The sequence below is a fragment of the Dermacentor silvarum genome, chromosome 6 (assembly GCF_013339745.2).
Source record: "Dermacentor silvarum isolate Dsil-2018 chromosome 6, BIME_Dsil_1.4, whole genome shotgun sequence".
Taxonomy (NCBI): domain Eukaryota; kingdom Metazoa; phylum Arthropoda; class Arachnida; order Ixodida; family Ixodidae; genus Dermacentor; species Dermacentor silvarum.
The window spans coordinates 102459329-102484776 of NC_051159.1; the positions used below are offsets into that span (position 1 = coordinate 102459329).

The 25448-nt window shown below is 45.7% G+C and overlaps 1 protein-coding gene across 2 annotated transcripts in view; it reads right to left on the bottom strand.

Moving 5' to 3' along the window:
* LOC119455789 (facilitated trehalose transporter Tret1) overlaps positions 1-21577 on the bottom strand; it is a 71998-nt gene extending 50421 nt beyond the window's left edge. The window contains exon 1 of one of the 2 annotated variants that reach the window (XM_037717253.2): positions 21407-21577. Coding sequence is in view for 1 of the 2 variants with exons in the window: in XM_037717252.2 (XP_037573180.1) it covers positions 477-545 (69 nt within the window). In the remaining variant the exon portion in view is untranslated. Of the gene's footprint in view, positions 1-476; positions 730-21406 lie in introns of those variants that run through there. The other variant, XM_037717252.2, reaches the window with a different exon arrangement.
* Between the last annotated feature and the right edge of the window lie 3871 nt (positions 21578-25448).

Genomic DNA, 25448 nt, shown 5'->3' on the forward strand with positions numbered 1-25448 from the left:
GTTTAACGTCGCAAAGCTACGCTTTGCTGTGTGAGACGTTGCGTACGTAAGAACTACCGTTTAATTTTCACCATTTTTGGGCTTACATAAAGTGAACCAGAATCTCACTAGTTCCTTCTTTCTATGTGTGTGCATTTCTCTTTGTCTGTCTCCCCTTACCCCTTCCCCGGTGCAGGGTAGCAAACTGGATGTCCATCTTCGGGTTAACCTCCCTGCCTTTCGCATGTAATTTTTCTCTCTCTCTCACTAGTTTCTCATTCAGAATGCAGTCTCCAACGCCGGGAAACGAACTTGCGACCTCGTTCCCAGCAGCCTAAGGCCAAAACTATGGTCATAGAATGTCAACTAGCTCGATCTCTTACATCGTTGAGCATAATAAGGCTATTGAACCGCTGATCTACCAAATAAGATTGTTATACCCTGGCTGCGCGATACAAAACAACGAAACAAGAAACTTGGGAGTGCTTGCCACTTACTTGTGTAGCGACGTCCATGGGCAATCGTCGCACTTTTAGTACCTTCAAGGCACCGTCTTTCGATACCATTGGAATGACAGCTCCAGAAGCGAAAATACGTGCACTATAGCGGAGGCTGCCTCTGGCACCGACTCGACACCGTGCTCGTCAGATGAGGCCTCGAAGTGCACAGGGGGGGAAATGTGCCGTTTTTAATGCGCCCTTCTGCGAGCAGGCACATCCAGGGACAACAGGTGCCGCGAGATATTGTCACGCCGACGGTACGGGCTGACTTCTTTATGGCGGTTTTTTTTTTTTTTACGACGTCAGATACGCACACCTGCGGCATTCATGTGTCGCGCAGCCAAGCATACAGGTGCCTAGATTTCTAGATAAATGTGAAGATTGACGTATATAATGTTCCACAGCCACTTGCACGTCTGAAGTTGTATGTACTGTGGCGACGTATTGCGACAACGTGGGCTCCAACGCGAACGCATGTGACGTATAGACTTATAGTAGAGTGTTTCCAACACTGTTAGGATTCTGGTTCTGGAGTTCGTGGCTTGGAGTCGGGCGTCACATCAAGGGGTCGCTTGCCTACGCCGCTGGAGCGCCACAAGATGGCCTAGCTGGCCTGCGCTACCGGGACGTCGCACTAAGCTGACTAAGCCGAACTACGCTGTCGTTCGTCTCTATCGCCGAGAGTTGTTTGTTGATGAGGAGATGAGGGCGGGAAGATTGAATTGAGAAACGGGTTTATTTACATATTTACAGCTGGCATTACAGCACCCAGCTCCATGGTTATTGGAGCACACTACATGTTGTCATGTCAATGACACCGGCGATCCGGTCGTAACAAAACAGTGAGTTGCAGTGAGGACACTGATATGAAAAATTGATACGCACTCTTCTATCATCTTTAAGTAAAAATAATAGTTAAACGAGAGCTATGGCTCTACGTTCTTTTCAAGTGCTTGCAGCCACAGCGCAAGATTACATTTTCCTTTTGCCACCATAACTTGCGTGGTTTCAAGTAAATATACTCTGGCTAAGCACTCTGCGTTTTCAATACGGAGCTTTCTCTCTCTCAAGTAAATATATAATTGTCGCCAATTTGATGTGCTGGACTGCGAACACCGTCCATGCTGTAATCCTACATTAGGTTTCACCCACTATCTGTTTATTGAAGTTCTAGTTTGATGCGGAACTTAATACGCCACAATGTTTACACAACAGAAATTACATCCTTTAAACTAGAAGCGAGCCTTATCAAGCCCCTGAAACATCGGTAATTGCGTCTCCTGCAAAATTGTTACGTTAAAGGAAACAGAAGCGCGACACTATTTACAAATTATATTTGCACGAAGTACGTTGCGCTAAGCAAGATGGAGTTCCGCTAGCGCTAGAGCTCTTCATCGTCTTCGCTACGCCAAAACGTGTATCCTGTCGCCTGCTAATGTCCCGTAGCAATATATTATCTATGTTATTTCCATACAAAAATAAACTATATATTCTGACACTGTCTTTTGGTGGGGACTTGGAATGACGCAGTAGCATCGCCTATGCCAAATTTTATCAGTATGCTTTTCTGAAAAGTTTTTCTTTCACTCCCCCATCAACCTCTCCACGTGGAGGGTAGCAAACCGGATTAAGTCTGGTTAACCTCCCTGCCTTTCCTTCGTCCCTTCTCTTGCATGGATAATTTTACTCGCGGGATTTCAAGTATCCAACTCTGCATACGCAGGTGTGTGGAAAGAGCTCTCGCTCCATCCAGAAATAACGTTGATTGTCTTTCGTTAAATCTACTGTAGTTTTCTTTCCGCCAACGTCATTGGTTGGTGAGAGTGAAACCGATATTGAAATTTTCAGATAGATGTTGAGAGCCAAGCTTTCCAGAATTTCTTGGGCTTTCATTAAATATGTGCGCCACCAGTTTCGTGTGAGCGTTCTTTTTTTTTTTTTATCACTGACGTGGCTATTCCCGGGCATAGTGATTCACTTGGGTAGAATTTGAACCGATCCGCGGGATCGATCGACCCCTTTAGGAAGATTAAGCTATATACCATTCCGAAAACTTCAATTTTTCAACGAAATGCTCCGCTTCTTATTTGAAGTGGTGAACATGGGGGCCCAGAGCGAGGACCTGCTGCCGCGGTATACAGCTATGGAAAATAAATATTCATTTCTTACAGCGCCGGTACCGAAGTCGATGTATCAATACCTTTTTGATATGTCCAGGCAAAAATATTTCACTTGAAAATTGAGGTTTTCTATATGAAAGCAGTACTTGTACGTAACCAATATCGAGACCGTCTGCTAAGAATGGTACTTATTCTATGAAGTTTTTAAAACATTTCGAGTGAATCCTTAAATGTATGGCATAGAAGGGCGGTTCAGAATTGTACTTTCTCACTCTAACATGCAAAAAATAATAATAATAAATATCTGCCGGCATTAACTTCACTGCACCGGACATCATTGAAATCGGATCACTCTGAATCATCACTGTAAAATGGCACTGAAAACCGGACATCATCATCTTAATGGCGTTTATGGCCTTGAAATGATCAATACCAATACCGGTATGTTGCCATGCCGCTATCATGATCTATGTCAATTTCAATGCAGCATAATGACGCACTTCTATTAAACGACGATGTCAGTGCTATGAAGCCTCAATTGATGGTGCCCATGAAAGGTGCCGAATACGCAAAGCTTGTTGCAGCCAAGACTTGCTGGCAGTAACGGCAGCATTCTCCTAGGCAGTGCGCATTTATCTATTTGTTAGGATAAGCGCTGTAATACAGTATTTCACTGCGAAATATTGCTATCCGAATCTATAGACCAGCGGGAATTTAAATTCATAGAAAGAAGCGACTTTCGTGAGTCGGAAAGAACGCATTTAGTGGAACCTTTATCGTTATTGATGTTTTCCCGCTGAGCTGTGCTGACAAAAAAAAAAGAAAACATTACGAAGGTACTACAGTCTGATTTACGGTTTTTACCGATAACCCACCGCATGTAGAAGCCCAGTAGCTCAATCGTAAAATATTTTGGTGAATACCCATTGACATAATTACCGCTCGATAAAGCAGCTGTTTGAGAGACGCATATGTCCAAATATTAAAAATACATTAGAGATTCAATGTAAAAGGATGATTTTTGCTACTTACAGTAATTTCCGACATCATAAAATGTGCTATCATCGCCAATAACATCTGAAGTAACATTTTGCCAAATAGCATTGGAATCATGACCTTTCGTGCACGTGTAGTGGTCTCGGCATTTAAACCGATCAGTGGTCAGCAGTTTATTATACGGTACCTTGAGACTCGCACAAGTTTTCAAATGCCCGTCCTGAAGCTTTATAAAAAAGCATTGGCTCTCTACGTACCATTCTCCAAGATGGTCTCCATTAAGCACTGCTTGGCGAACCTTGGTAAAACAGCAATCTATCTTAGTGGCTAATTCAGCATCACTTTTGCGCTGCTTGCATGCATATTGTCAAGACCTCTATTGAAAAGCTTGACACTTCTACTTTTCCCTTTCACAAACTGCACAAAAAAAAGCAAGAGGGATTAATTCTGGACTGTCGCGATGGCTCATTTAGAATGTGGTAAGACACTTGAACGCGTCAAATGTGTGAATATAAATAACTACACATTCTAGAATCGTGAATGAGGTTAATAATAATAATAATTGGCGAGTCGTATTTGTTCTGCAAGTATTTGACCCTTTAGTGAGGAATGAAGGAAATCTTCATTGCGCTCTGTATTTAGAAACAAAAGCTAAGTTGCGTCTACTCAGCAGTTTAGGTAACACTTTATATTCTATAATCTACCTATAGAAGTTATGGTCCAGTTTATAGCGTTTCCTCCGGCGCAAATTTATGGTCGTCACTTCGTTCAGCTGTCTATGATGCTTTTCTAGTCCATCAAACAAGCCCTGCCGTGTAACAGTGCGAAAAAGAACTTTCGCGGCTTTGTAGAGGTATTCATGGCAAACCAGATGAATTAGCTACGTTAGAACTAAACGCGCTGTCACTAAGTGCATGTAGCATCGTTTAGAACTATGTAGTGCGTAACCAGCATGAGATGACAGTCAAAGCTGAACAATACTACTGGTTGCTACGAGGCATATAAAAGTTCCGTAGCGTAGTTTATGCGTTGCTAAGCCAATGCTGAAGTAACCTTGCTCGTAAGAGTGCAACCATAGCTCAGTACATTAAGCGAATGAATTCTGAGGAAATTCGGAAGGTGGAGGTAGGTTGATAAAATATTCAGGCGCGAGGCACCTTTTCGTAACTCACTCCACCAAGAACAAGAGCGTATAAAAGATAGCGCTGCACCATCGGGACGCAACTTCTGAATGATTTGTGATCCATACGCATATCTGATCAACAAGCACGAATATACGTGTGGGATGATCAGAACAGCACCCACGCAAGCAGACACACATATAGTGAATATCAAGGAAGAGTAGCTATTTTGACATCAGTTCGTGCCTACAGATGAAGCTGCATGCGTTAGAGACGAAAAGAAACATGCAGTCAAAACATCTCCTTTTCGTAATTTTGATTTATGACAAAAAATTTGGGCCACTTTCGCACGAAAGGTGAAGCATTGAAAGCGATAGGAAGGTTTCGCGTTGCGCTGACGGCGTTCTAACAAGACGTGGCGGCCAAGGTGGGCTGTAAATAAAAGTATGCTGTAAAACCTCCTTGGTGGCGGCGACAGGTTGCACCGATGCAGCACCTGCAGGGCAACTTCTGCTGCGTAGTATAGACAGTACCCGGGTTTCTCACAACAATGTAATGATGATGATTCAGGAAAAAGCCGGCAGATCCCACGCCCTGTGGGAATCGATGTTATGCGAAACAGTGCGCGGGGAGACTACCCAGTTAACGAAACGACCATGAGAGCACCAAGATGTACGCGGCTGTTTCATGACCTACGTGACACGCACGTCATGTCACTCATGTCATGAGTCCTCCGGAGTCCGTTTAGCTACGCCGAGGAGACCTTAAGGCGAAAGCTTTATTAGTCATGCTCATGACTTTGACTTCGACCACTAACCTTTAGCCTTTTCCTTCACTTAGTGCCCGCGTCAGAACCCATTTCAGTGACTTTTGAGTGTTAATCTTCGTTAGCTGAGTCATTGCCATTTTAGCTGAGTCATGCTGATGACTATGACTTCTACCATTATACTTAAGTGTTTCCGTCAATTAGTGTCCACGTCAGAACCCATTTCGGAGGCTTTTGAGTGATAATCATATTTCGCTGGGTCATTGTCATGACCTATATGACACGCATGTCATGACATTCATGTCGTGACCTATCATTTATGTTCGTCATACTCTTGTCATACTATGCCAATTTTGGTACATTCCAAGTTAACGAAACGACCATGAGAGCATAACGACGTAGGCGGCTAGATAGATAGATAGATAGATAGATAGATAGATAGATAGATAGATAGATAGATAGATAGATAGATAGATAGATAGATAGATAGATAGATAGATAGATAGATAGATAGATAGATAGATAGATAGATAGATAGATAGATAGATAGATAGATAGATAGATAGATAGATAGATAGATAGATAGATAGATAGATAGATAGATAGATAGATAGATAGATAGATAGATAGATAGATAGATAGATAGATAGATACTGTCACAGTGGCAAATATTCGCCAAGAAATGCATCGCATTTAATATTACTCTATGTATGAGTGTCGCCAGCGGCGTTGTAGGCATCGCACCTCACTGGTTCACGGCATGACACCGACGTGAAACCGTCAGCGTTTGTATTAGACTTTATTGTTTGCTCCGATAAGACCTGCAGTGTGCAGAAGATCGGGGATCTACTTTTCGAGTGGAAAGGTGTACTCTCGCACACAGCGTGCATGCACAACTCATCAATAGAAGAAAACAAGCTACATAACTACGGCGCTCCGTAAGTATTTTTTTTTTACCTTGAAAAATGTTTTCATTTTTAGCGGTAATGCGATTTGTTAAACATTGAAGATTTACTGTATCTATACTCTCAAACGCCCGCACCACGTCGCTAGCGCCGCCTTGTTGAATTCCGAATATGCGCATTATAAGCCATCAAAAATGGGATAAATATATTGTAGGTTCTACAATCACCAAATGTAATCTACATGCGCAGCTTTTTGTAAATGCTGTCTTTGTTGCTGCTTAACAAGCAGCGCTTTTTTTTTTTTTTTTTTTTTTGCGGCGTTCATTTGAGGAACTACCTAAAGAAGTTAGTGCGCTGCTGTGTGTCATCGGCGCAACACCTTTCTGCAAAGGGCCCTTCGGAGTAACAAAAGGGGTTTCTTTCACAGGACGTAACTTTTGCCCATGTGTCAGGGGTGTTACACGGAGCCTGCTAAAAATTCTCGTCTGTGCCACCGAACGCCGTGCGTGCAAACATCTCACATTGCGTATCAGTCAAATGCAAAGATAATATTGCGGACGCATTGTATTTCGGAAGATGACCAGCAAGCGAGCTCTCTGCTAGGCAGGATCTGCTCATGCAGAGCGAACCCATAGTCAGAAGAGAAGAGTGCAGGAAAGACCGAATAGTTAATATCAGGTCAGAAATTCGGCTGAGTTACGCTGTACTGAGGGGAAGGAGGAGGAGGAGAAAGAAAAAGAGGGGAGAGAGTAGATGGCTGGAGGCACCCCGTGCCTTGTCGTTGAATTGGTAGAAAGTAAGGGAAATATCTAAGTCATTAGGACGTTTATCTAAATCAATTACTCACAGGGGACCCTGATCATGGGAAGGAAATTCACAGAAGAATAAAAATGGGTGGGAGTGCATATGGAAGGCATTGCCAAATCCTGACTGGGAGCTTACCACTGTCGTTGATAAGAAAAGTGCACAATCATTGCATTCTGCCGGTGCTAACATATGGGGCAGAAACTTGGCGGTTAACAAAGAAGCTCGAGGACAAGTTAAGGACCGCACAAAGAGCGATGGAACGAAAAATGTTATGCCTAATGTTAAGAGACGGGAAGAGAGCGGTGTGGATCAGAGAGCAAACGGGGATAGCCGATATTCTAGTTGACATTAAGAGAAAAAAAATGGGGCTGTAGTGCGTAGGATGGATACCCGGTGGACCATTTGTGTTACAGAATGGATACCAAGAGAATTGGGAAGCGCAGTCGAGGACGGCAGAAAACTAGGTGGGGTGATGAAGTTAGGAAATTTGCAGGCGCACGTTGGAACCGGCTAATGCAAGACAGGGGTATTTGGAGATTACAGGGAGGCCTTCATCTTGCAGTGAACATAAATATAGGCTAATGATGATTATAAATAGAAAGATGTCAGAATAAAGAGACATCAGTAGTAGGAAACAGAAGGGTTACTGCGAGAAACTTACAAGCAGAAATGGCGTTGGTGTACGTGTAAAAGCTAGAGGTCAGATAAAAAGAAAATGAAAAGCATTAGACTTTCATCCCCGGCGGGCCACTGCACCCTGGAATCATGCTGGGGAGCACAATGCCATATTTATATGACCTGATGAGGGGCAACAAGAAACGTGTGATCTATACGCATGCGTCAGATGATTTCATGTGGCGCTACGCAATGCAAGAATAACTCGCCAGAGGTAATTAGGAGTCATCCAAGCAGAGATCTTCTTCCGCTAGGACACATCAAGTAGCGGCAGAAACAGGGGTACGATTTGTCAGTGTATGTATGTTATCAGCCCTCTAACGAGATCTCATTCCTTAAGATATGATTGTTGTTCTTCAGTGCCTCGGCGAGTGGTGTAAGCGCTGTGAATTCCAAAAGCGCCAATTTCCCTTGGCGGAAGATGTGCCTGTCGTTCATTGTCGAAAGTGCGCGGATCTATCAGTGGCGTAGCCAGAAATTTTGTACGGGGGGGGGGGGGGGGGGGGCTCAAGTTGCAGCCCCCCCCCCCCCCCTCCTCCTCCTTATAGAAGTTGTCGAGGCATCAAATACATGAAAAGTAACTGCATTGCCATTGCCAATGCCATTGTATATCAGATGCTGCAAACGAATTATTGAACGCTACGCACTGTCAAGACAAGTAAAATATGTACTTTTTCATAAAAGAATATATTCGTATGTCCCAAAAATTGTAGCAGAAATAGCTGATATCAATGCTCCCGCGTTTTTTTTTGTTTATTCAATAAGTAAACAAAATATCACGCGAACTTTAGCACTATATCAGTTCGAAACCAGCAAAACAGTGCATGCAGCTGATATGGAAAACGTAAAGGCCATAAAATGAACAAGTTGAGGACAATTATTGCGATGAATCTTTGTCATTCAACAACCTTATTTCCATTTTTGTACATATGCAACGGCCAGAGACAAACCTCAATGACGCTGTCCTTCATTGCAATGGATTGCGCAGGAGCAGCTGTTACCGGTCGTGTTTTGTAATTGCACCGAAATTATAGTCGCAACAGTGAGTACATATAAAAAGCAGAAGTTCCGCAAAATATACATTAGAAATGCGAAGATAGAATGGAATATAGAAATGCGAAGATAAACGGCAAGAATGTGTGGCGTGAAACCAAGTTCACTGCTCGTATATACAAAACATCGCAAGAAGATATTTAAATATACGTAAAAGTCTGCAATAAATCTACGTATCTAAGGAAACGTCACTGTATATAATGCGTCAAACAAGACAAATAAACATGTTGCGCAGTCACAGATAGTAAACTTCACGCATACGAGTATAAAGACAGACGATCCAGGCAAGACTATGATCTCAGAAGTCGTGATATGCATTTGGGCCATGCTGCGGTCACGACAGCACAATGTGGCTAGAATAATAGAACAATAATGCCGAAATGAATACGAAAATGCGTGTGTTAACTGCCTGCACAGCGGCAACAATTATTCTGCACCCAAAATTAAAGAAGGGTATTTCTTCGTTTTAGAAAAGAAGTAAAATCATGTAGCTAAAAAGGAAAGAAAAGGACAAACGACAGCCACAGATGATGCGGCAAGTTGATTTACTTAACATCCGAGTGCGTTTTTGGGAAACGCCGCGTGTGCCGGGCTTTCAATGAGCAAGGTTTGTCAAAGTTGGTTATTGATGTCCCCGTAGTTTTTCTATTCCCAGGATAATTTTGATCATCATGCTAACTGTTACAATAAACGGTGAAAATTTCTGTTGTTTTAAAAGCTAAGAAACAGCCATACGTTTTCATAATTACGAGCTTATATAGGAACGTGAAGGAACAGATATTTTTACATGCATTGATTTTTGCTGCTTCGCTATCTAAACGATAAACTTAACTCGGTGGGAAAGTTTAGCGAAGCATTCAATAACATCGGACACGTTGACGGCGACGTCTCTGTGGGCGTATAGAAGCGCCAGCATAACCATGCGTTCCTCAGACATTGTAGAGCGCAAGTGGTTTTTTTAGTAAACTCATGTTTGAATATCTCTCTGCGCTGGCAGTCGCACAAGAAGGGTTACTAGAATCTGCAGCAGTTTGTACACATGCCCATATAACCTGCAGTCTCAATGACAGAGTGCATCTATTCCTGTGCTAAAACCTAAAAACACTTCTTAGATATCGTTTCCTCAGCACCACGCTCGACAAGCTAGACAGCCGTCCCCTTACGTAAGCCACAATTCTCGGTCCCTGGTTCCAGCCGACGTCGGAACAAACTGCTTTATAGCACTAGTACGCTTTTTAAAAGAAACAGGACTTAGTGAAAAACTATAGAATGTGCGGACCGATACGTCTCTCTTTTTTTTTTTTTTAATCTTCTCTTGTTTTCTAATCTTTTCTGCCCTTACCCCATCCCCATGTGCAGAGTAGCTAACCGGACACTTAACCTGATTAACCTCTCGGCCTTTCACCTCTTATTTTTCTTCCTTCCTTCCTTCGATATCGTTGACATCCTTGTTTAGGTACCTTGCACAAACAGTAAGCTGTTCGATTCCAGCAATATCCGTCGTTTCGTCAGCAAGTACGGAGAAGCAGCCTGCAGCGTTCACTTTCGCATCTAGGCTTTCTTTGATAATTTCACCGCAAATTTCTATAATTTATTTTTGTACAGCTTGTTTAAATACGAGGCATTACTGGAGCAACTTTTGCAAATGGTTCTTCAGATATGTATCTCCGCAATCAGCTCGCATGCGAAGAAGCGCTCTGGAAATACCAGTATTTTCAGCGGGGGCTTTGCTTAAATCCATAGGACCAGTGTCCCTATCGCCACGGTGAGCCAGACCTTGCCGCCCGCAAAAAAGAACTGTCTCAAATTTAATAGGCCTGTTAACTTTCTTCTGTTTTCTCTTATTTTACTTTGCCTGCCCTGGTCCGGCTGATCGATAACATTGAGCGCGCTTCCTGAAAATGTTTGGAGAAAATTATCAGATGCCACCTGACAGTCACGGTGATATTTAATACTTAAAAAAAAATTCATTGGAGAAACATTATCAGATGCAACATGACAGTCACGGTGAATTCATACTTAAAAAAAAATTCATATTATGGAGTTTTACGTGCCACAACAGTTCTGATTTTATGAGGCACGCCGTAGTTGGGGACCGAAAATTTGGACCACCTGGTGTTCTTTAACGGCACCTAATATAAGTACAAGGGTGTTTTCGCATTTCGCCCCATCGAAATGCGACCGCCGTGGCCGGGATTCGATCCCGAGACCTCGTGCTCAGCAGCCCAACACCATAGCCACTGAGCAACCACGGCGGGTGATTTAATACTTTCATGTGTGTGGAAGATTGCGAGCGCGAGCTTCCATTTCTAGAACAGCTTGGACACGCGCGTTCGAGTGCACGCATGTTGGCCCAAGTTTATAAGAACATTAAACCCACAAAGTTCCTGAATTAAAAAACAGAAGCACCCTTTGGAAACGTCAGTGCACCTTTCACGTCAAAAGTTTGAGAGCTTTATACCCATCAAGTTTCGGAATTGAAATCCATGCGCTCCGTAGATTCCGGGGCCGCTGCGAGTTGCCGCGACGCGCCCGCTCGCTACCGAAAAGCCCTTGAAACTTTGTGCTCGGCTCGGGCTCCTTACGTTATGTGACTCCAGGTGCATGGGCGTTGCCACGAAATCCAGCCCGAGTTCGCAATGTTCGCGGCGAAATGTCTTTTCGAGCGTCAAAAAGACATTGTAGACAAAATCCAGAATGAGTCCCGGCGCCGGTGGTTGTTTTGGTCGGCGGTGCATGACAGCACGAACAAATATCAGAGAGGGGGGGGGGGGAGGCTGAAGCCGCCCCCCCCCCCCCTTGGCTGCGTACCTGGGATCTATATATGGCCTTGCGGAAGATTACCGGCCTAATCCTCTGACTTCATGGCCTCCTAGTCAAGGCAGCAGAGATCCGCTTAGGAAGGCATGCTGGATCCTTCGCAAGTAGTCGCTGAGACAGCTACAAAGTACAACACTTGGAACGTCTTTCATCCGCCTAACAGGAGTTCATCAGCTCCTGACGAGCTGCAGCAATTCGCTCAAGCGTATGCGACAACTAGTATTATTATTATTAATTATGTGAACATACATAAACACCATAAAGCAAGCAAGCAATTGTCTCATAAAAGGGACACAATTCCACCAGCTTGAAAAGAAGAAAAAAAGGAAAGAAATTAAAAGGAAAGATAAGGAGATACAGGGGAAAAAAAGGTGAAGGCACACCACAACACTTTACAAATTGTTAATTCCCTCGTCTTTATCAGCTTAACTTAAACGCCTGATTTCATGGCCAGTCCCTTACTGTGGGTATGCGACATGACCCCTCAGGTCACCAACAACACATCGCATAGTCACACGCAGAGTATGAGTATTACATGTGAGAGCCTAGACCCGTTGGTGACAGGAATTCCAGCGCAGCTTGGATTGAAGCATGGCATTTCGGAAACAAGAAATAATTGAGCGCAGTTTGAGCAAGATTAAGTTGTTGGAACTCGCTCAGCGGCACAAAGTGCGCTGTTCGCAGGCACCGTCTTTCTTTTATTGCGACCGCAATTATATGGACACTCCAGGCGCATTTTTGCCGTCGTCGTCGCTGTGGTCTTCCGCATATCGTCCAAGGGCGATGACACCGCCGCCGCGCGCCGTAAGCTGTATGTGCGAGTGAAAGCGTGCGAGGATGCAAGCCGACGATCGCGGCTCAATCTCACGCGCGCAAGGGAGAAAAGCGGGGAGGAAGCGCCGTCTTCCGTCGCGCGCATGGCACCGTGGAAGGGGAGGAACGGGGCGCGTTGTACTTCGGCGGCAGCTGAGTGTGGCGCGGCCGCGCGGGCTTTATCTTGAAAGCGGTCTGCTTTGGGGGCACAGTCTAGGTGGGCCGACGGCTCATATAGCTTTGCGTGTGCTGCGTTCTCGCCGTTCAGTTTGCGTTGAAGCGATAGACAGCGCGTTGGTCCCTTCGCTCGCTGCCGCTGCCTCGCTTCCTCGGGCCAGCGTTTTGACAGCGAGTGTCCGCGATCATCGAGCGTGATGTGTTCATGTTTGCCTGTGCGCTCTGACACCATGCTTGTTAATTTAGGTGGTAAGCGAATGTTTACCAGCTTACACGGCCGATAAAACTACTATCCTTACTCCGTATGGCTGTCTACTAATTTGCTATCGCAATCTATGCTGCCTCTTTCGGGCGAAACTGCAATTTTTTTTTAAGGACAGTGTGGTAGCCCGCGGACCTTGAGGTCCACTATATACGACTATTATACTACCCCGCACTCGCCGGAACTGACGTGCCCGCATAAACGGGCACAGAATAAAATGCACGGATTCGGTGACAACCGTCGGACAAGCCTAGACGCAATACAGGGTGTTCATGTTGAAGTTTCACGGTATTTTTAGAAATCGCCTGTGGCAGGTAGCAACATTCTTATCATTTAGCTCGATTATTCGATGAGGCGGACATTGGAAGCACGAGAAATCGATACATATTCAACGAATTAAAAAATTCACTAATTTACTTTAGTTAATTACATTGCGACACAATGCAATTAACCGGTGCACCGGTGAGCTTGCCAGCCGGTGAGCTTGCCAGGCATATCCACTTGGAATGAATGTCCACAATGACACCGGTTTGGAGATATTCGCCATCAAGGTCGCCGTAAAAATGCACTGTTGTTCAACTTAATTTTTTACCGAAATGCTCTTTTATACATTGAAGCACAAAAGTAACTAGAACGCCCATGATTTCGTCCCAAACTTTGTGAAATATCTCGAAACCGGTGTCATCCTGGAAATTCATTTCAAGTGGATGCGTCTTGCAAACTCACCGGCTACAATTCGTAAATTACAATATGTGTCGTAAATTCACTAAGAAGTTCATTAGTCATTTTTTGTTAATTGTTTGAATAAGCGTTTCAATTTCTCGGGCTACTATATAATGTCCGCCTCTTAAAATAACCCAGCTCAACGATAAGAACATGTAGGGCACATAGCGCACATAGCGATATATATATATATATATATATATATATATATATATATATATAGTGTGCGCGTGCGTGTACGTGTGTGTGGAAAATCATGCCGACCATCGTGCGCCGACATTTGCGGACAAAATTTTGGGTATATGATAAATAACTGAATAAGTTTAAAACCTCGGAACTTGGTACACATCCGGGAAAGTGTGTATGCTAGCGATACCTAGCGAAGCAGGTCGAGTCCTGCGGACTACAGGATCTATGTCTAACAAAAATATGCAGATCCAACGCACATATTCAAACTTATGTTAAGCGAAGCGAAACGTTCGTGAAGCGGTTTATTAAATGCTATAAAAATTACGGCTAAAATAAAAATTTCTTGTGTGTATAAAATTACGCACAGCTGACGGCAGGGCCCGACGGATTTGATGCCCGAGGTTGTTCGACGCCGTCGTATTGCTCTAACTGGCCCGGAGTGTTCGTCGCTAGTAGCTGCCGCTCCATCTACGGTACCAGAGCTGTTTTCGAACAGCCCGACATCGAGACGTGCGAAATTGTGTGGGTTACAGAGCCAAACACTTCTCACATCGCTGTCTTCGGGTAGCCTCTTCGGCTCCGAATCGCTTCATACCAGAGTTTCCTGCCCCAACATCGAGTCGCGCAGCCCAGCTGCGGCGAGCCCGAGCCGAACCGCGGACTGCCCCATGATGACAATGCGATTCACCCTCGCTGCGGCTGCTTCGGCAACCCGCGTGGCCGTGATGCTGATGGGCTACGGCCTCGGGGTTGGGCGCCGGCGATATCATTGGCGGCGCCGCCGCAACAGGAGCATTGTTTGCTTCCCGGAACGTTGATTCCCGGAACGCTGCCCGTGGATGCTCACCGTTATGCCGATCGCGTAGAACAACACTAGTGCAGTGCGGAAGAGGAAGCAGGTCCAGTTTTAGGCAGATGTGCGCGATTTCATCTTGTGCGTCGTCCACAAGTGGTGCACCAAGCCAGGTGCACAACGGTATGCGGAATGCGTGAATTTGCATATAATGCCGATGCATATGGCCGCGTCAGAAGCCAGCGACGACAGGGACCAGAGGTGGAGCATGTGGAAGCCGAGAAGGAAGAGCGTGGCCATGACGAGCACCAGGGCGGTCGCAATGGGGATGCCGTGCACGAAGGTCTCCATCACCACGCCCAGGTCAGAACCGGCCAGCACCAGGTCGCTTAGGAAGAACACAGTCTCCCGTCGCAGCAAGCTCACGGCCTCGGCCACCGCTGACAGAGCACTGGGATCCATGCTTTACGCAGGATTTATCTTCGACCGAGACAGAAGTAACGATTGTCCGTTACTGCTGATCAAAATGATTTGCACCGCTGTCTGTGTCTTGCTGGTCTTCATATTGCGCAGTCACACGTTTGTCGAAATTTCAAGCCGTTGAACGCCATCAGCACTGGTGTCGCACGAAGTTGGCGACGCGGAAATCGTCCTTTCCACTGGCGAACAACGCACCAAGGACATAGACGACGGCACAGGAAGCGCAGCGCAGGCGTATAAAAGGGCGTCCAGCTGCTGCGTGTCTGCCTCCATGGTGGCAATCTTGGTTCACTGAGGCACGTTCACTACCTCTATGTTAATGTGCTGTTGGTGGTACCTTAGCTGCAGTGCGTGGAAGATAAAAGCAACGGCACAGAAGGCCAGGCGGACGATGTCTCCGGTGCTGCCGAGACCGTTGTTGAAGTGGATGATGAACACGATAAACGACGTCAAGGTGCACGCAAAATGGTATCCGGTGTCCATCAGGAACGAGAAGGTGTTCAGGGCCATGGTATACGGCTACACTGAAGCAACCGTGCACGCGTTAGAGGTCGAATTTTGATTAATGCCGCTCAACCGGCCAGCCCCGACCTGCTTGCGATTCTTCACCTCATCGCTAGTGGCGCGAGGTTTGCCAGCCTGACTACCCCTGGTGGCCGAAAAGCAAAAAAAAAAAAAAGCAAACGCTGTAAATACAGCAGTGCTGGAATCAAACAAATATCTAAATACTATATAATATGAGTGCGTGTGTGTGTGTGAGAGAGAAGGGGCCCGATTTTTGTTGGTCACAACCATATGTATAAAGCCATTCATGAGTTGTTGGAGCGTGGCGCTTTGAAATCAGTGTGCATCTGCACGGTCGATAGCGGTTTGCTCATACCTCGAAAGGCCAGTAAGAGTCAAAGCTTCGGTGTAATATTTGTAAGCCCTTGCACCGCCTGATTCATGGCCGATTCCCCAGAGTGAGTTGCACCAGATTATAGAGTAAGAGTATAGAGTAAGAGGTTATAGAGTAAGGTGGTGGCGTCGAGCAGAGGTAGAATACCCGGCTTCAAATCTGTAGGCCGTAAGCTCGAATCCACTACATTTCAGGCATGTAGTGGTGCCTGACACCAGCAAGAAAAAAATATATATTGCCGAGAGCTAGTGGGGCTGTACTAGTTCAGGTGCAACCAAACTAGGAAGGCCCACTAAGCTTCATCAAAGTCACTCCCTCACCAGAACAGGAATTGGCCTCCCTGGTGCAATATTCGGCCACTACCTCCCTCATTACTCCGACAATTAACCCATGGCCCTCAGTCCCCAGTGGCTGCGGAGCACCTGACCAAGGCGGTGGTCAGACCTGCTACGCGGCAGAGGGTGCTAAGAATCTCTGGGTCCGGACAGGCCGCCAATGGAAACTGAACCTGGCAACGCTCAGCCCGCGCACCCTCTCGAGTGAGGCTAGCTTAGCAGGACTATTTGAAGAATTATCAGGCATTGCCTGGGATATTATTGGCCTTAGTGAGGTTAGAAGAACTGGTGAGGCTTACACAGTGCTGACTAACGGCCACGTCCTCTGCTGCAGAGGTCTTCCAGATAAGAGAGAATCCGGATGAGAGAGTCCATAACAACATACCGGGCAACATTGATGAATTCTACAGCATAATGAGAGGGTAGCAGTCGTCGTAATAAAGCTGAATAGGAGGTACAAAATGAAGGTAGTACAAGCCTACGCCCCAACCTCTAGTCACGATGATGAAGAAATAGAACAGTTTTATGAAGACGTTGAATTAGCAATCAGAAAGGTGCAAACTCAGTATACTATAGTCATGGGCGACTTCAATGCAAAAGTGGGGAAAAAGCAGGTTGGTGAGTAAGCAATTGGCAACTACGGCATCGATTCTAGGAATGCAAGATGAGAGATGTTGGTAGAATTCGGGGAAAGGAATAGTAGGCTCCGAATAATGAATACCTTCTTCAGGAAGCGCAGCAACAGGAAGTGGACCTGGAAAAGCCCTAATGGAGAAACAAAGAATGAAGTAGATTTCATACTCTCTATGCCGATCCAAGCATAGTGCAGGAGGTAGAAGGTAAAGTGCAGTTACCATAGGTTAGTTAAGTCTAGGATTTCTCTCAATTTGAAGAGAGAAAGAGTGAAATTAGTCAAGAGGAAACAGGCCAACCTAGAGGCAGTAAGGGTAAAATCAGACCAATTCAGGGTGGTGCTCGCAAACAAATATGCAACTTTAGAAAAGGAAGATAAAGACAACATAGAGGTAATGAATGAAACCCTAACTAGGTTGATCTCAGAAGCAGCAATTGAAGTGGGAGGTAAGGCACCAAGGCAACCAGTAGGTAAGCTCTCCCAAGAAACAAAGGACCTAATAAAGAAACGACAAAACATGAAAATGTCCAGCTCAAGAGATAAGATAGAATTCGCTAAACTGTCAAAACGGATGAACAAGAAGAAAGTAAGGGATATTCGAAATTATAACGTGGGAAAGATTGAGGAAGCCGTAAAATATGGACGCAGCATTAAATCAGTAAGAAGAAAGTTTGGCATAGGACGAGGCAAAATGTATGCACTGAAAGATAAGCATGGTAATATCAGCAATTTCGATGACATAGTAAAAGCAGCGGAAGAATTCTATACTGGCCTGTACAGTGCCCAAAACAGTCAAGCTACTTTGATTCGAAATAGTAATGAACCGGATACAGAGGCTCCTTCTATAACTAGCGATCAAGTTAGAAGGGCCTTGAAAGACATGACCAGGGGAAAAGCTGCTGCAGAAGATGGAATAACAGTCGATTTAATCAAAGATGGAGCAGATATAATGCTTGAAAAGCTTGCGGCCCTTTATACGCAATGCCTCACAGCTTCTAGTGTACCAGAGAGCTGGAAGAACGCCCACATTCTACTAAGCCATAAGAAGGGAGACGTTAAAGAATTGAAGAATTATAGACCCATTAGCTTGCTTTCAGTATTGTATGAAACATCCACAAAGATAATTTCCAATAGAATCAGGGCAACAGTTGACTTCAGCCAACCAAGAAAACAGGCTGGCTTCAGGAAGGGATATTCTACGATGGATCATATCCATGTCATCAATCAGGTAATAGAGAAATCTGCGGAGTACAATCAACCTCTCTATATGGCTTTCATAGATTATGAAAAGGCATTTGATTCAGTAGAGATACCAGCAGTCATAGAGGCATTGCGTAATCAAGGAGTACAGGAGGCATACGTGAATATCTTAGCAAATATCTACAAGGATTCCACAGCTACCTTGGTTCTCCACTAGAAAAGTAGAAAGATTACCTATCAAGAAAGGGGTCAGGCAAGGAGACACAATCTCTCCAATGCTATTCACTGCATGCTTAGAAGAAGTATTCAAGCTCTTAGACTGGGAAGGCTTAGGAGTGAGGATCGACGGCGAATATCTCAGCCAACCTTCGGTTTGCAGATGACATTGTCCCATTCAGCAACAATGGAGACGAATTACAGCAAATGATTAAGGACCTTAATCGAGAAAGTGGAAGAATTGGGTTGAAGATTAATATGCAGAAGAAAACGATAATGTTTAATAGCCTGTCAAGAGAACAAGAATTCAGGATCGCCAGTCAGCCTCTAGAGTCTGTAAAGGAGTACGTTTATCTAGGTCAATTACTCACAGGGGACCCTGATCACGAGAAAGAAATTTACAGAAGAATAAAATTGGGTGAGAGTGCATACGGCAGGCATTGCCAAATCCTGACTGGGAGCTTACCACTGTCGTTGAAAAGTGTACAATCATTGCATTCTACCGGTGCTAACATATGGGGAAGAAACTTGGAGCTTAACAAAGAAGCTCTAGAACAAGTTAAGGACCACACAAAGAGTGATGGAACGAAAAATGTTAGGCTGAACGTTAAGAGACAGGAAGAAAGCGGTGTGGATCAGAGAACAAACGGGGATAGCCGATATTCTAGTTGACATTAAGCGGAAAAAGTGGAGCTGGGCAGGCCATGTAATGCGTAGGATGGATAACCGGTGGACATTAGAGTTACAGAATGGATACCAAGAGAAGGGAAGCGTAGTCTAGGATGGCAGAAAACTAGGTGGGGTGATGAAGCTAGGAAGTTCGCAGGCGCAAGTTGGAATCAGCTAGCGCAAGACAGAGGTAATTGGAGATCGCAGGGAGAGGCCTTCGTCCTGCAGTGGACATTGGACATAAAATATAGGATGATGATGATGGTGATGATGGTGATGGTGATGATGATGATGATGATGATGATGATGATGATGATGATGATAGAGTAAGAACAACTACAATTTGGAAAGACATCTGCTTACTGCATGATGGCTGACATCGCTAACGGCGAAGAGCCATTTTTGTAGGCTGATTTCAGCTCATTTATAATTGAACATGCTACTTTTACTTCTAAAGCTGTCCGAATGGCAACATTAATCGATTATCTCATGCTCGTCCTATGTGGGAGTTCTCCCTTGCCCCTCTACGTGATTGTTATCGGTCATCGTCTTGCACCGCACAGAAGCAACTTCGACTTTACAAGCTTTAGACAACGCATGCTAAGCTTTGCTGCGTGAATTTATTGCACAGTGTTGCCTCCGAAATACATGCGCAGACGCCACGACTCGCCGAATCTGCGTCGCGCATGCTTATAATACCGTGCACACTGTAAGCAAGTCACCCGGTGTCTCGGATGTTGGCGCGTACGGCTACATGCTTTATATTGCTGCAGTGAGTCCGATACCCATTCTGGATCGTACTCTTAAAGCGCACAAAGAATGACACGTACATAGAAAAGAAAGAGTAAACAAGAAGCTTTGTATAATGGAGCCTTCTTCGTGGCGGTGACGGCGGCATTGATGATGGTGGCGGTTGTATGAGTCCGATACACAATCTGGATACTTGGGCTTCTTATAGGAAAACACGTATTATTTCTGAATCGCTTGCTGTTACGTGAAGTTGACGCACCTGTGACTTCTGCGCTCCTCTTTGTACTACCGTACCACTAAACTTATCCTGTACAATTTGCGGCGACTGGACGATCGGCCACTGTCCGCGCAGGCGCTGTAAACATGGTACACCGTCCCCATCGCAAGTCAGTCCATGAAGTGAAGGCCCTCCAGTTCGTCTTGAAAGCACAGCTGGTGATGTGCGAACGTCTTTGACTGCTTGGTGCCGTCCACGCACGTGCCCGAATTCACCACGTCTTTCCTTCCCCTCTCTCATTTTCTGCTCTCTTTTTCCCTTCCTCCAGCGTAGGGTATAACCGCTCCAGACGCTCTTCTGGTCAACATCTCTGTCTTCTCCCTTTTGTTTTATCCTGTCCTCCTCACCATATCCCTACAAGCTCAGCAGTTAGTAGTTGACGTATATACTTGATCGCCGAAGCGATGAAGACCATGCTCGGAATGGCGCTTGACTGATGAAACCCTTTCGCCCCTGCTGCTCGTATCTTTCACTTAGATTGGCACTAAAGAAAAACGCTAAGTGAGTATAGGTTGTTAAGAAATCGTTCTTTCAAAACTATACTTCGATTCGTTTGGTTGAATGAGATTTATTATTATTGGGGCAAAAATGAAGGCCGAACTTCCGTTCGTTGAATTTCGCGCTTGAACATCGGCGCCCGTACACCAGCGTGACGTTGTTGATTTCGATAGCATTTTATCACATTTCAGAATACCTTAGCACAGGAACGCATCACGAAACTTTGTGTTGAGTGTTCAGTTCATTGCGAAAGTGTGGCCGCCTCTCTTTTTCTCTTGCGTCTCTCTCGTGGTTTATTGCCGCTGCAGGGTTACTATTGCGCTTTTCTCTTCAAGCTGAGAACTTTGTGCTGAAACGCGAAGGCGCCGAAACAACCTTCACGGAAATAAGAGAGGGGAAAGCAGGGCTTATCCTCGACTCTGGGACTCACGGTATATTTTCCACGACGTCCTTTGTGCAATATTACACAGCTGCAGAAAACTTGCCTCTTAACAGCGTAAGCAGCGAAGCTCAAGCGATAACCAGAATCACTTATAAACATAATAGCGCACTTAGGAATATAAGATTCCGAGTGTTTTGATCCTATAGTTAGGTGCCGGTAAAATGCGAGCGCTATGCTGTAGCCTGCATATATACCGAGAAGTATTGCGCGTGTGCTACAATCAGCTAGGGAAGCGCAGGGCAAATGTATACGAGCACGAATCGCGCAATTATTTATCAAACAGAGAAGCGGCGTAGTCATTTCCTCACCTGTTTCGACGGTCTCGGCAGCACTTAGGAACAGAGGCACCAGAACCAACCGGGGGTATAGTGCTCGTGTATCCATGCGGCGGCGGCAGCAGGTGAGCGACAGAGTGCAGGTGCCGCCAGAACTCAACTATCGGCCGGAACGCCTAACAGACCGATAACTCCGCGCGGAGCTCTCGCTATCGCTTGTGTTTCTGTGTGCCATTGTGTCGACAGTTTGACGTGCTTTATCGCGCCGAAAAGCGAAGCGATATTGTTTTCCCTCCGCGTCCGCTCTGCTGGGAGACGCTCTGTCGTTGTGTAGCGTGAATCATGCCAATTTTCTTTTGGTTGCTTATTACAGGCCTGCGGTGAAAACAGGACAAAATGAATAGGATGCGCGGCGATAAGCGCCAGGCAAACACTTCCAAGTTTCGGTCCACGCCGCCTAAAAGAGACAGAGAGAGAAAATATTGAAAGCAGTTGAGAGAGTTCATTGCGACATTGCGGTTACAGATTAAGTTTGGTTGTTGGGTGCCCTGTGTGTACTCCCTGTTTACACCACTGGAAAGCGACCCATTAACAGCGTGATGAGGGATTCATTTGTCTGCCAGGACTCAGTGTCGCTTAACGGTATACAGCGGTTTTCATTGGGCTAAAACAAGAGTGCTCAGACTGTGTTCTAGAAGTGCTCCCGTGGGAGCTCGCGCTGGTCTTGGTGGCACTGCGAAAACTGGCGTGATCCATCGCGAAAGCACACTCGGAGAAGAAACCAGATTTATACGTGCACTCCCGCTGTTCAAATCGGGAAGGAATATGTAAACCTGAATGACCATATGTCCTCGCAGTTTAGGACGTCCACAGCAGCGATATCATACAGAGCCCTACTTATAGGCCCTTTACTGCACGCAACTAACAGTCGGCAATATGCCAACTTTTTTCCCACTGCGCTGCCGAGCTATAGCACAGGAAGCGTGGCTCATTCTGTCCCGCTATGACCCCGTGTTGACCCACATTGGTCATTTGCTGCTATATCGCCTTCATCCTTCAGGCACATAAATATCCAGAAAAAAAAGTTTGTTTTCCAATAAAATGTGCAAAAATATATCGAGAATAATTACAATCAATAAAAAGAAGAAAATCTTTTGCTCAACTTTTTTCAACAATAGCGGGGAAACACCAGGCAGAAAATTGAAAGCGGGCTTCAACCCAAGCCACCTAGCTATGGCCTTGTTTGGAACTTGTACGGACAGCTGTCATCATACGTGAACCGTTGGCTCACACTGCACTTTCTTTACACTACCTCCGTGGTACCATTGCAGCAGGAGATCTTGCATCGGTCTGTCTCCTCTGACCATGGTTTGGGTTTGGTTTGGTGCCTGTAGATATAGCACAACCCACTACGGCCATGAATCGACCCTGCTTCCAAAAGCGAATGAGTCATGTGTGAAACTTCTTCTTCCACGTCCTATATTCCAGCTATAAAGTGGGTGCCAAACCACAAGCGCTCAAGTTTAAATGAGTCAGCAACAGCACTGGCAGCGGCGTTCCTTAAAGGGGCCCCGAACCACTGTTTATCGAAGGGTATAAATGCATTTTAAGTTAAAATAGGCTATTTCAGACATACTTTGCCGCAAGAAGTGCTTCAATACGTTCAACAGAAGCGGAGTTATTGGTAATCAAACACGGACCTTCGCGGAGCTTCCGCTCCTTCTTCAATGATTTGCACTGCGAAAGCTACGGCGGAGCGGAGCGTGCCCCCAACGCTCCGCCGTAGCCGTAACATCCACAATCCACAATTTGATTGTGGATGTTAAAGTAGACGCCACTACCTCCGATTTTGGCGCCTACGACGTGCAAGACCTAGGGTGCCTCGATGCCAGCGGCGGCGCTGGGCATCGAGGCACCCTAGCCAGACCTAAGCCAGTGCTAATCGAGCAGCAGCGCGCTTAACCCGTGGACTCGACGCGGCACCCCGCGGCGGCCGCGGTATCTACGCTACGTAGCAGACAGCAGCTACATGCAACTGTTGTGCGTATGCGCAGCGTTTGCTTTGTGCACGACAGGGTTTCAGTGCGTGTTCGCGCTCATATACTGCAGTCCGACCGTGGTGCGGACCGGCTTTGTCCTTCGATCGCCAGTTTGACCGACGGATAGTAGTCACATCCTACTTGCGCATTTTGAAGCGCTATCAATAAGTCTACCAAGGCGTCTAACCAGGAGTGTCCAGGAGTCAGCACGCGCTGCTAAGTGTGCGTGTGGTCTGACCTTAAGTATCGCGTGGTTCGAGGCTAGCTGAGCGTTCAAAGCTGGTCGAAATTGGCGAGATCCAACGGCTAACCACCGATACGCTGGGTGGCCAAAGTGGTATTCCTCCGCGCGCGGCCGCGGCCGAGCTTGAGCAGACGATAGTCAGCTTCTTCCGGAAGTACGTAATTATTATCGAAATTCAAAAGCAGATGTTTGCTTACTTCAGCCTGTTTATTAAACTTCGTCAATAAATATACGCAGTAACAGTAGGAAGAAGCGGACTGATCCAAACACCCTTCTTGGTTGACGTCAGCTTTTGGCCAACAGTAGCCGCGTTTTCTGGATGCTCTATTACGAAATAAAGCGACCAGACAAGAGATGATCATGGCTTCTGTTAAAAAGAGAGTGTTTGAGAGAAAGGTGACTTCGCGCTCCGCTTGCGAGCTTCACGCGCCGCGCACGACTGCAAAACTTGGCTGAGATGTTCACAGCAGCGTATGATATCCGCGGCCTATATTTTTTCACAAAGCCCGAGAGGTGGTTCAGGACATCTTTAAAGGCCCAGTCCTGAGGATTCTACGACCTTCGGCATGTATCACTGCTGGAATATTTAGAAAATATTCTGTTCGTGAAGAACGTGCTACTTCCCCAGTCTTGAACAACTGATTTTCAATGCTTTACATTCCTTTGGCAGAGTAGATAGTGTTTCACTGGAGGATTTGAAGTTTCATTTACCAGAATGCGTTGCCGAATATCATTGCGTACTTCTTTATTCCCACAGATCTGGCGCGACGCCTTCCCATCAATGTTGCTATGGCAGTGAACCTGAAATAAAGGAACATTTCTTTGTAAGGTGCCTTCGGTTTAACTTTCAGAGAACATTACGAAATTCCTTTTTAGTTTTCTTTTTCCCCTACTTCCGCCCGATTCTATGAACCGGGCGGCCGCGTCTTTCCATTCCCATTTATTGTCTCTCATTGCACATTTTATCCTCCTTCAAAGTAGCAAGCCCTTTGTGTTGGTCAGTGTTTATTTTGCCCGGTCTGAAACGATGCAAGTGTAATAGCGCATCACTGAGTCGAAAACATGGTGCTATTTATCAGCGCCAAGATGAGCCAATGAAATAGGCAAGAAGAGACAGAACCCTCTGTAACGTTTTGTCTATTCGGTTGGCCCGCCCTTGCGCTGGTAAACTGTGCTATTACATACCATCTAGCAAAACAGTACACTCATGTGTGCTGATCCGTTGAGAACCTGTTGAAGCACAACGATACTGACTGCTCGAGTCCATTATATTGTTTGCGACTGCTTGCATATTTGCATTGACGGAATGCTATCCATATCAGCCCCTGATATGGGTAGGCAACAGAGGTCGAGGTTGCGCGTTCGGTGTCGACACTTCTTCACTGACTGTGAGACGATCGCATAGCTGCATCATATCACGTTCACCTTTCAAGAGTAATCGCAACCCACTTGATTCTGAAGCGTGCGCTCGTACTCGGTGTCTTCGGGAGAAAAAACACGTGACGGTATTTATCTGCTGAGTCGCGTGGGGGCTGTGGGAGCAGTTTTCACAAAGAATATGTATCAGAACTGCACTACGCCGCAGAGCAGGCATTGCGAAAGAGCAAGGACGTTACAAAATGCAAATGTCAACGCTTTGAAAAAAGCACATCTGTGCTTTTTCATCAAGCACAGATGTGCCCAAAAACGTTCTCCAGTTAAGGTGCATTACGTGGAAGGTTCACCTGGTGTACTTTGACTACCGTTTCAGGAAGAGAACCTTTCGGTAGAGATTCTGAAATGAAACTTAACG